This window comes from Ambystoma mexicanum, chromosome 8, assembly GCF_040938575.1.
Source record: "Ambystoma mexicanum isolate Mex_15411 chromosome 8, UKY_AmexF1_1, whole genome shotgun sequence".
In the NCBI taxonomy this organism is placed as follows: Eukaryota; Metazoa; Chordata; class Amphibia; order Caudata; family Ambystomatidae; genus Ambystoma; species Ambystoma mexicanum.
The window spans coordinates 517,783,489-517,796,104 of record NC_090929.1 but is presented as its reverse complement, the minus strand read 5'-3'; the positions used below and the strand labels follow the sequence as shown (position 1 = coordinate 517,796,104).

The 12,616-nt window shown below is 43.9% G+C and overlaps 1 protein-coding gene across 6 annotated transcripts in view; it reads right to left on the bottom strand.

Annotated features, from left to right (window-relative positions):
• The window catches only part of PLCH2 (phospholipase C eta 2), a 2,067,875-nt gene that overhangs the window by 831,126 nt on the left and 1,224,133 nt on the right, over positions 1-12,616 (bottom strand). For all 6 annotated transcript variants that reach the window (XM_069610192.1, XM_069610193.1, XM_069610194.1 and 3 more), the window contains 2 exons: positions 11,802-12,045; positions 7,474-7,603 (listed from right to left, as the gene is read on the bottom strand). In XM_069610192.1, the coding sequence (XP_069466293.1) occupies positions 7,474-7,603; positions 11,802-12,045 (374 nt within the window). The remainder of the gene's footprint in view (positions 1-7,473; positions 7,604-11,801; positions 12,046-12,616) is intronic.

Below are 12,616 nucleotides of genomic sequence, written 5' to 3'. Positions count from 1 at the left end.
AGGATTGAACGTCTAGGCTATTAGATGATTTCAGAGTCCTGGTCTGCAGACGTGCATTGCGTACGCTTGTGGGTGTAGGTATTGAGGGTAGTGCAGCTGTGAGGGTACGGGCACGTAGACGCTGTAGTCTAGAAGCAAGTGTGTTGGTCTGCTTAGGAGTGCAAGTGTCCTTACCTTGAAGTGCAGGCAGAGTTCCATGGCAGACGGCAGGCTGTGAGCAGCAAAGAGCTGCTAAGAGGAGCGCTGGCCTTTTTCTGCAGCCTTCTCCCTGCTTCGCCTTACAGCACCCCCCCTCCATTTAAAGCAGGAGGGGAGGGGCAGGAAGGTCGGGGGAGCAAATCAGGATCCGGGCCTGGGGCGATGATAGTCACGGGCTGCAGGGACTCTCCGGTCGTCATGGGGATGTCAGCGGCCTTCTTAGGAGCCGTGTAGCACGCGGGAAACAACGATTTGAATGTAGCAGCTGATCCGAAAGCAAGGAGATCAGCTGTTTGGGTCTCAGCTTGCAGATGTGCTCGCAGCGGAGCTGCTAAGAGGAGCACTGGCCTTTTTCTGCAGCCTTCTTCTCCCGGCTTCGCCTCAAGGAACCCTCCCCCTCCATTTAAAGCGGGAGGGGAGGGGCAGGTGGGTCGGGGGAGCAAATCAGGATCCGGGCCTGCGGCGGTGATAGTCACGGGTTGCAGGGTCGCTCCAGTCATCATGGGGATGTCGGCGGCCATCTTAGGAGCAGCATAGTACGCGGGAAACACTGATTCGAATGTAGCAGCTGATCCGAAAGAAAGGAGATCAGCTGTTTGGTCCTCAGTTTGCAGATGCACTCGCTGGGGAGCTGCTAAGAGGAGCGCTGGCCTTTTTCTGCGGCCTTCTTCTCCCGGCTTCTATGCTGAATGTGAGCCAGCATGCCCAGAGCAAAGACCACCACGTTTGAGACCAGCATTCAACTGGCACAGAACTTTTCAGATCGTGAGAGGACCACATCTGAAGCTCACCCAGACCCACACCATGTAGCTGGGCCTCGGGGGGACCATTCCTACCTCAGAGCACAGCGTCATATGGGCTGCGGCCTGAAAAGGGGGCCAGGACACCACAAGGAACCTCTACAATCTGCAGAGATATACCTGCCCAGTGGATCACCAGCTTAATAACCCAAACTGTTGGGAAAACAAGCATCACAACTCCCCCACTCCTCCACCCTCCCCGACTCCAAGACAGAGTGGACTATGTAATCCAATTCCTTCCAACCTGTTCCATTCACCACCAATAAATACCATCTACAAACCTTGAAACATTTGCAAAGAGGTACACAAACACAAAGAAAAGTATCCAATGACATTGCAATTTGCCTTAGTTGTCCCAAGGGCAATGTGGGGGAAATGGGAAACGCACAAATGATTTCATAACGGTGGACATTGATGTAGTACACACTATGTCATGAGTGGGTCTACGGGAGCTCAAGTTGTTCCATGTCAGGCCAGATTGGTTTCATATACTGCTGTTTTTTTGTCTTACTGTTCATAGTCTTGCAGTTTCCCCCTCCCTCCCACCCTCTAAAGATGGCTACACATTCTACAATGTTATGAACTAAGATCGATGGGGGGGGTGGGTGTGTGTGTGTGTGTGTGTGTGTGTGTGTGTGTGTGTGTGTGTGTGTGTGTGTGTGTGTTTTCTAACCACTGATTCTCACTCGTTAACAAGATGTTTCAGAATTATTAGATGGACTAATTTGAGAAAAGTGAAGCCTATTTCACTGATTGTTGGTTGCTAAAGAGTCCAGCAAATGATCCTTGCAAATGTTACAATTACAGAATAAGATATTAAAATGGAGAATATGATTTGAGAAACCAGGTTCTCAAAGAGTGCCTGTAATCCAAATAGAATTTCATTTTTTAATTCAAATTCCTCCGACAACAAAAGGGATCATGTGAAGCTCTTTAAGATGCATCGGGATTCAGAAAGATCTAGATTATAGTTCCCTTTTGCTGTGCAATAACATGGCATTTCCAACTACTCCCAAAGGTAGGGCTGAAAGGTCTTAAAACTTTGCAGAAAACCTGCCTTCCCGGGCAAGAGCTGCAAATACAGAGCCTCAAGCAAAGGGTGTTTGTGCCAAAGGTAGATCACACAACTGAAAATTCACTGCAAATCTTTCGGGATCCTGAAGTCAAACAGCCCTGCCACGCAGCCAATTTACTCTGTTGATTTTTAATTATGTAAATTAGCTCACAGGGGACTGCAGTCTCTTCATCAATGCGACTGAGCAAAAAAAGCACATTAAACCTGTCAACCAGTGCCCACTGATAGTCTATGCAAATGTACACCGTATTCTAAAAGAAATGGGAAACCTCACATGAGCCTCACTTTGCTATTACTCCAATTAGATTTGTATTAATAAAACACTTGTTTTACTGGTTTTATACCATGCATTGCTCCAGTTTGCATATCTTTTGGTGTAATAATAATCATGCTGCATTAGTAGCACATACTGCAAAATGATTCATGTTATGTGTTTAGATAATCAGTGTTCTTTTCAAAGAGCTTTAGGACAAGCACTAGATCAACATGAGGAAAAAGGAAAAGTTAACTTGTCTCTGTCGGGATTCAAATCCTCCTCCTACATTATAAGGAGTCATAGCAGCCCTATAATTAAGGTGAATCGGACTCCCATACGAACCCCTTAAAATTCTATTGTTGATAACTTTTGATTCGAGTAACTGATTTGACAGGAATTTCGAAAGTGATTAGGGACTCGCAAACCCACCAGACTGCAACATTTTCTAAAGATACGTTAAAATAAGAAAGTTATTAAAACAACAACATTGGTTTTCTCCCAAAGTTGCGGCCTACTTCCCATTCCCTTTTCCATAAACAAAGAAGATCAATTATTTCCAAAGCGCACAGCCCAAACCGCTGGACAGATTTGAACCAGGTCCAAAACAACCTGGCTACGAAGCAATGACTTGCGATCCATGCATGGTTTGTGGTTATTCTGTCCAGTAGTTATTTAAATATGATGGAGAAGGGGATGCCTCCTTCTCAAAAATAGATGGCTATAATTGGGGATTTACCCAAAACTGAGTGTTCTTAGAAATTAAACAGCAGTCATTTTCTTTTTCTCTCGATGCGAGAGATTCAAGGTTATTGAGGCGAGGATATGCGAAAATGAAACCGGAAAAAAGCCATTTGCATGTCGAAAAACATGCACATGCCATCAGGCTAGAGGTGGAGGGGTGGCTAAAGGGCACCAAGTGAAATTTGGTAGTTGGAGGGGAACTCGGGACTACGTTTGCAACACAAAGCTTTCTGTAGCCTCGGGTATAGCCTCGGGAATAGCCAACATCTGAAAGCAAACTGCATCAAACAGCGTGTGGTGTGGGGGGAAAGTTAGAGGAGAGGGGAGGTGAGGAGGCCTTCTGAGGAGTGGGGGAGCTGGCACAGATGACGGGGGCACTTGGGGAGACAGAAAAACATTTTTCCAGCCGGTTTGTCCAATATTCGCAGCTAGCCATGGGTATGTGTAGTTCAGTGCCTGCGGTTACAGTAATAAAAAAAAAAAAGACTTTTATAGCTATAGTAATGTCAGGGGTGAAAAACAACTGATCATGGCCAGTGACACAATAGCCATCCAGGTCTCATCCATGCAGTAACCAGGACTGACCTTGCTTAACTTCAAAGTGAGGAAGGGGCCAACCTCCTCGGCCCATGTTGCCTGATAAATGAGCAAAAGTTACAAAACTATTTAGAGAAATGGGACACCCCTTTCCTGACTTTGAAGCCAAGTAGGGGCAGTCCCGCTTTGAACCTAAGCAGGGCCAGTCCCCGTTACTGCATGGATGGGCGACCAAATGGGCATTTTTTTACTTTGCTGCTGTCAGTCCTTGAAAGTTTTGCACTCAGACAATTTTTTATCTTTTGCTGAATTGCATTCTGGTATTTGTAGTGTCACTGTAAATAATAAAAAAAAAATAGATTATTTTTAAGCAACAGTGGATTTCCCATCCCTGTAGTAACTGGGACAAACCCTGGTTAGCTTCAAAACAAGGAAGGGGCCAGCCCCGTAAGGCCATGTTGCCTAATAAATAAGCTCACCTTACAAGACCACTTGGAGAAACATGGCTTAAGGGGGCTTGTTCCTGCCTGGCTTTGAAACAAAGCAGGGTCGGTCCCAGTTACTGCATGGATGGGAGACAGTCGACAGTCCTGAATGCCATGTGCTTCTTAGTTTTAAATCTCTCATAAAACAGGGCATCCACATATTTCTTTTTCAAATGATATACTTCTTTATGCGTCAGAATGACATCATGCTAGATGGCAATAGTGGGAAGCCTATTAAGGGTTGGAATTGGTTAAGGGATACATCTAGATATATAATCATGTAGGAGCTAGGTTTGTTATTACTGTCCAATATCAGGTGGACAACTTATGCCTACCTCTTCATATATGTCATTAAAAAAAAATCTGTTACACAGTGTTTCATTGATTTCTCAAGCTATAAGGTCCTTCATTATCCAGACTAATACAATTGGTTTGGCACGCTTGTGCCATGTCTGGAACATTTGGTTCAGTTAGCAGCACGTAAGCCAAAACCCAGGCACAAGTAGATGGGACATGAGTCTGCCCTACCACCCAATTAGCCCAACATCTATCACCACCCATGCCTTCTGCCATGAAATACTCTATGTACTGGGCCTTGCAGAGTATTCTTGTCTGGGGGAATGCAACGGGAGTGAGGGCACTCGCTATCCTGTTTGGAACTCAAGTTCCAGCCAGACTCATTCTGTTCATGCAGCAAGCTTTTAAATGTTTTAGATGAATTTAGATTTGGCACCCTTTGTGTTCTTTCTTGCACCTTAACATGAGAGGATTCTTCCTCCGCACCCGCGTTCCTCTTCAGCGCAGAAATCTGACCTCGACTTCTAGTTCTCAACTTCAGGCCAGACAGCCTCCCAACACAGCTCCAATAACCTGCTATTCTACTGCGACATGCCTTTCATTTTCTCGTCATGATTCTGTGGCTTATTTCATGATACCAATGTCCAGTTTCTGTCAATTGCAGTTTTGCCTGCATTCTATTCACTACAGCTAGCCTATACGATGACTTGATCCATCTTGCGTGTCAGCATATATACATTCTTTATACTTCTGATTTTACACTTTAAGGTTCACTTGATTCCTTACTTCATAATTTCTCCTCTAGGATCCATACATCATCTTCATTCAGTATTTTAGGACGTCGTGCACCGTTTCTGATGATGTCATCATTCCATTTTCTTATCTCTTTCCCATATTCCTTCAGGGAGTTCCTCCTGCAGGCTGTCATCAACTCAAGGGTACATTCGATATGGTTGTCTTAATGCATACCATCTTCCAAATACTCACTGCGGTATTAGTACAATAGCTGGTGTTAGACAGGGCACAGTCTGATGTCTCCAATACAACAGAGGTAGGGGGATAGGATGTCCTGCGGATGTAAACGTCTGCACCTCTACACTGTGGTATGTGCACTTTTCAAGTTCGCTTAATAAAGCAGAGCAATGTTGAAAGCCAGACATGGGGGTGAGGAGGGAAAATGATGTGAGGGCAAGTAAGTCCTGAGTATTTAGCCACGATGTGGCAAGAGTGTTTGCAATCTGGGACACTGGTGCAGTTATTTTCCCTTAATTGTGGCCGCTTTTCAGGGCACCAATAAAGGACACATGTGGGTGGACAGCGTAACTATTTTTCAGAGGGTCAGACGTAACCCGTTTGGTTTTTATGAGGTTGGCAAACTTGCTCAAGTTTTTTCGATACCAGGATTTTACTCAGGTTGTCATGTTCCCAGTGCAGACACTTCACCACAAGACCACACGCACTTGTTTCGTATTGCCATTTTGTTTTTAATGGAATATTTCACTACAATTCGCTGGGTTTAAAATGTGAGCACCTTTTATACTTTGCCAACATAATTATTGGAAGATTTCCTCTTTCTGGTGCTCATAACATTTTTTTTTAAAGTCCAATGCTATTTTGTCTTGTGAACTTTCTTCCAAGGAAAAGGTCAATTGAACTACATTTCTATACATCACTTTAAAATATATGGTCACTTACTGTGCATATAGTCATGGGTCTGTGATGTCATAATTTAGGTCATAGGCTGCGCAACAGGGGGCGTGAAGTTGGTGTGGCTTTAGCTGAATTTCAGAAGCTTTGTTGCATTAAGTTCGCACCTTAATGTCCCTGCAGCTAAAGTTTTTTTCCTTGAATATTTAATAGACAGAGAGACCAACAGAAGGTTGGTTCACCCACCAAGCTATCCTAGCTAGAAACGCACATCCCGCAGCCGGAGACATGATGGCCTCTTATGATCCCAAGTGCGTGAACAGGTAAGGAATTCTGCATGCTGGGTCCCAGCCAGTCACATACCAAAGACTAAACCATTGACAGATTGACTAATCCTACTGACCCTGAAGGGAACAGCATGCTTATTAATCTGCAGCACTCAAAGGCCAGTGAAGCCAGTCAACCCGCGGGTAGAACGTTTGGCTTGAAGAGTGAGGGATGGAACAAAGATACAAAAAGAACAATTCATAAACAGGAATCACAATTTCAGGAGCACGGACTGGCTTTCACGAGCTCCCAGATTTTGGGAGTCGCTCTGCTATGGTCGTAGTGAGCCTGTACTGGATAACATTAGCCATTGCCAAATTTCCTTGAGGTTTCGTCAGTCTTTGAGAAAAGATATTAAGATTTCCTCCATAATAAAAAAAAAAAGACCACTTTCACAATGGGTGTCAGCAAGGTATTTGTAGATTGTTCCTTCCAAATCTCAGATTTACGTTTACCACACTGAGCACTTTGAATCTCAATTCACACTAACAATAATTAAACCAAATAAAATCCACGTGAAATGACTTCAATTACAACGAGGAAGAGCTATATGTTGGTCTTAAAAAATAATGGAGCCAATTTGGACTTTGCTAAATACAATTTCAGCAAAATCTCATGTTTGTCCCCCTTGTTCACAAAAGATGTACTCCTCAGCTCTTCACAGTGGTTTTCCCCGCCAGCATCATTAACACTTGTTTAGCTATAGAGGAGAAATGTGATCAGATATGAATACATTGCCCACATTACTTAATCACCAATCTGTACAATTATATCCTTGGAATCACTTTTCAAACGTGGTGCCTTACATAAAGTAGTAAGAAATTGGGAGGGTGGAGGAGAACTGCAGCAGGCAAGGGAAGGAGCCACACAGGGAGCAATGGTGAATGCAGGAACAGGGGATAGATACAGCTGAGAGCAAAGTGAGAAATGATGTACAGGAGAAATGACAATATTCCCACAATTGCCCAATTTGATCGACTGGGAAATCAAGATTAGAGCTCAAATAGAATTCTCGCGTGGTTGAGAATGTATATACCTTCCCACATCTTCTCCCTAAGTAGCAACGTTTTCTAGTTACCCCTTTGACACCAAATTGCAATACTGCCTCACCTTGAACATTTGTTTGACTTTCTGACGGGGGAGGTTGACGTTTAGCTTGTGCATGAGCTGCAAAACCTCATTGATGCTCAAGTTGCTGTCGCCATTTTTGTCAGCTTCATCGAATGTCTGTTTCAACCACATTTAGTCGGGTTAAGGAATACAATGCATTGTGGGTACAGGGCAATGGTGGAAAATGTGCAGTCCATCATGAACATCCAAAAATCTCAAATTGGGAAACAGTTTCTTTAAACATACGTTTGTGAAATGTCTTCGGAAATCATAACAACAGGATTAATTATCAATTTTTTGTTTGTGGGATCTGTCAGAGCCAATAGATTGGTCCTGGTGAGCTACACAAAATACTGTAATCAGACTCCCCATGTACACACATACAGTTATAAGGTGTCATTCTCCTGTTATTACGCACACTAGAGATTCTAACTCTTCTGCTAGCACTGCCACCTCTCACTATGCTCCACCAGTAACAGCCTGACACCCTACCCCCTTCTATGCCACACCGCCTAAATGATCCTGTTACCATACTATTGTTGACCTACTGTTGCCACTACGAATATATCTCACCATTGTATGTGTTTCGTACCACTGTATCACACTATGTAAACTGTTGTTCGCCTAAGCAAGTATCCTGGAACAGCGCCGCGATGCCCCAGGGCCGCTGCACGCTTTATAAATGCAAATAAATATTGTAAATTCTGGTTTATATCTGAAATCCCATGTATCTTTCAATTTTTGACTTAAAGAACCAATAACTTAGAACGATGTGGACATTGATCTTGGCTGAATTGTCTGAAGTTGAAATTCAGTTGCCCTCTGTCGTCTAGTTAATGTTTTGGCATGCTGAGAGACCTTAAACTTCACCATACGCCGAAACCATGAAATTGACTGTTCAGCAAAACAATGAGCATGCCTAAATATGAACAGGCTTAACAGAATGACCACTACTTTCATCCAAATGCAAAACAAACTTCAGAGACGAAGGGAGAAGGAAGCTTTAACTTCTAGAATATGCAGTTAATTCCAGAAATGCGATCCTAGTTAGCAGCCCTTGAAGCAGGTGGGGAGATGTGTAGCTGTGTTCTTATTTTCCCATTTAGGGATGTAATAGGGTCCTGAGGTCTTGAGGGTCGGCAAGTGACCAACGTGCCTTCTCCCCGAGACATGCAAGTATACTCGATGGATTTTATGTATTTCATTCATTTATTGTGCATTTGTAAGGAAATTCTAAATCAAGTAAATTGTGTTTCAAAGCGCCCACAGGGCAGCAGGGAGGGACCATGGGAATGCCATGCAAATATAACACTTAAAGATGGAGGCCAACCTACTAGAGCATTCAGAACATGCAAGTGCAGAGAGAAAAAGGGATGAGGGAGTGAGGGGTAAGTGCTAGGAGTAACACAGGGGAAGTGCTAGGGAGTAAGCAGCTGTTAAGTGACTTGGTGAGAGTGGTCAACTGCTGCCAATAAATAAGTGTGTGCAGGCTTGTGGTGGAACAGGCTAATGGGTGCCAAGGCATGTGCTGGGAGCGGGCAGAGGATGAAGGTGATTAGGTGTGGGAGGCCAGGACCAAGATGGACACATAATGGCCTTGGTCACCAATCTCAGCAACAGTGGGGTTTAGCAGAGGAGGGAGGGCGAGAAGAAGGAAGTGAAAAGGAAGGTCTTGATGAGCTTCCGGAATTAGAAGAGATCCGGCTCAAGACGAAGAAGAAAGGGGAGGCTGTTCCATAGGAGGGTGCCTGCCGAGGAAAGAGATAGGCCACCAGCTCGCTGTTTAGCAATGTGCTCGACACACAGTTTGTGTTGGAGGAACGTAAAGATCTGGAGGGAAAGTTTTTAGTGAGAGCCAGTTGTAGGTTGCGTGGTCTCTGGCCCCAGGCAGCCTTATGGATGATGCAGAGGGATTTGAATTTGATCCTTGCAGCAACCAGGAGTGGAGAGATTTTAGGGCTGGAAAGATGCAGTCCCTGGGCTTGAGGCCAAGCATAAATCCTGCAGCCCTGTTTTGGATTAGCTGGAGGGGTCATATAGAGAAAGAGGGTAGATTAAGGAAGAAGCTATTGCAGTAGTCTATCCTAGAGAGAACCGAATGCCTACATTCAGCATCCTGGACTCTCTATGCATCTCGTACACCAATTACTCGGATGACACACAGGTGCTTATTCCACTCACTGGCAATTACAAAGAGGACATGATCACCCTCACCACTATATATTCCACAATCCAGTCCTGGATGGCGGATAATTGGCTCTGCCTTAATAGTGAGAAAACGGAAATCCTCTTAATTGGCTCCCCCACTACCCTGGGCAATTTGGATCAGCAGTACTTGTCCTTAACTATTGACAACATCCCCATCAAGGTATCCAACAATGTTAAGACACATTGTGTATACCTTGATTCGTACCGGACCATGGACAGGTTAACTCCGTGGCCTCCTCATCCGCCTATTACTCCAAAGTTCTCAATGCAGCCAGGTCCTTCTTATCCCGTCAGAAATGTCTTACCATCGCTAGGGCAATAATTGGATCACGGCTTGATTATTGCAATGTCCTCCTCGTAGGGAACTCCTGAAAAATCTGGCAAAACTCCTGCTGGTGCAAAATAACGCCCTCGGAGCCACCACAGGCACATCAAGGAAAGACCATATCTCTGAGGTACGGAGACAGGCCCATTGGCTCCCAGTCAAAGAGCGAATCATCTTTAAGACACTCTCGCTTACACAAATGCCTTCATGATCTGGCACCACCGTACCTTGCCCAAAGAATCATTAAGCACATCTCCACAAGGCCCCTGAGAAAGGGCTATGCCAACACTATCATCACCCCTAAATCACTAAACGTTTGCGCTGGGGGATCTAGCTTTCCCACTCTGGCCGCTTCTCACTTCTCTATCTATATACATTAACATCTTATTCCCATGTAATCATGTCATTTATGTTATCAAAAGATCATTGCTTTAGTTTTGTCACTTGACTAGATGTGAAATCTAACCATAAACGAAACGATATTTCTCGTTATTTAATGAAAAACATAAAACAATCTTTTTTGTACATGAGCCTCAATAACATTTTACAAAGTTTTCTTAAGAAGGAGAAGAATTTAAGTCCTGTGATACTCGGAGTTCTTGTTCAAATGGAAAGTCTTTCTTCCTTCATTTGTTTGTTTTTTCGAATTTTTTAGTTCATTGTTTTTGTTTAATTTGTTTTCAAATTATTATTGTTTTTTATGGTGCATGATTCATTCAGATGCTGTCAATTTGACTGTGATATGTTATGTATGTAAAGTTGAGCACGTCTTAAGAAAACTTTGTAAAATGTTATTGTTAATGTATATAGATAGAGAAAACGAGGACACCGTCTGGAATTAGAGAGTAGCATACCCAGACAGGAGTGATCCTTCTCTGAAACAGTTTTGTGCAAATCCTGCCAGGATACCATCTGGAATTAAGGAGTAATATATCCAGACTGTGGTAATCCTTGTTTGGAATAGTTCTGTGCAAAAATTCCCCGTTCTTTGAGGTCAGAGAAAACGAGGTGAGCATTGGTAACGTGTATACCGCATCACCAGTACTTTATACCCTGTGGGGACATTATCTGTTTTTTGATGAAAAGAAACAAGCTAGGCCTTTCAAATGCATTCTAGAACATTCTAGAATAGCTCAAGGCCTCCGATCGGCTATTTGAATTACCCTCTCGAGTCTCTGGCCTTGAAATTGGAAGGTGGGTTTCGAGCCCCGCTGCAGGACTGGCGGTGAGGTTTGGCCCTTGGGAAATTCCACAGGAATACCCTGGACTGGGCCAAACTGACTTTCCTGCCGGACATTTGGGCAGCCCTCGTTTAGAAAATCTTACACTGCGGGGAAAGTGAGGGTTTTGGTGAATTTTAATATATAGTTGTATTTAGTTAGCAGCTGGTAGGAAAAAGGAACCTAAACTAGTTTGTCACCTCCAGCTTAGAGTTCTACACATATTATGGTAGTTTAGATGCATGGAAACAGTGATACCCAATTGGTTGTGGATTTTCCTGCAAAGAAACTGTGGAAAAAGCTGTAAAAGAGGAAGCCAAAAGGTGGCTGGCATAACAAAACAAAAAAAAAATGGAGAGCTCAGACATTAGGGAAGACAGCTGTGCAAGTTAAGTGCTCGCCTTGCACATGTGCACTACATGCAATCCAATCGTTAGAATCCTGGCTGAGCCACGTAGCATTTTTCTAAGGGCAATACATTGAGAACCATTAGATTTGGGAATGAGAACACAGCATCCTAGCGAGGGAAATACAACATGAAACTCCATATCAAGATAGGATGTAGGAAAGGATATTGGTCCCGGGTCCGCTGGCGCTTGGAGAGGCTGTCCTCATCGCTGATGCCCGCCATGAGGTACTTGAGGCCAGAGATCCACGTCCGCGCCTCTTCCCCACTGGAGGACACCAGATCCAGGGACTCCATGTGATCGCCATAGTAAATGCTGAAGCAGCAGTTGGGATCAAAGCTCCCGTCGGCATAGCGCTGGAAGATCTCCGACTGCTTGCCCTCGCACACCTCTTGGATGGAATCGATGGTAACTAGGGGAGAAAGAATGAAACATGTCATAGTTTGGAAGAAAATGAATACACGGAATTAAAACAAATTGGAAGCAATGCCATCATTTGGGGGGCGGGATCAACTAGCACAGGGTCAACCATTACTCTAGGCGACCCAATAACAAGCCATAGAGCGCCTGACAGTAAAGAGTCAGAATTCGGCCCAATTTCAGTTGCTTGGAACATTTATGAAGCGTGAAACCCTTACTGTTAAAAAAATGAAGGGTTGATGGTGCTGTTCAGCATAATAACGACTAAATAAATACACAACAAAACAATTAAAATATCTTCTTGGAAACTAACAGAATAATTCCCAAGACAGATTGACCATCAATAGCTCAAAATATTTTCAGATTGACATCCTGGGTGGTGGATCAATGACCATTTTAAGGATAGATACTTTCTGCTGCCAATCAGTGTTCCGTTGCAGGTGACTGGGTAGGTTGCTCCCTGCCCATAGCAATACGCGTCACTATACGTACTGAATGCAAATGATTTTCAGATTAATCGAATCCCCACCCATAATCCAAGTTGCAGCAACATTTTCATTTAA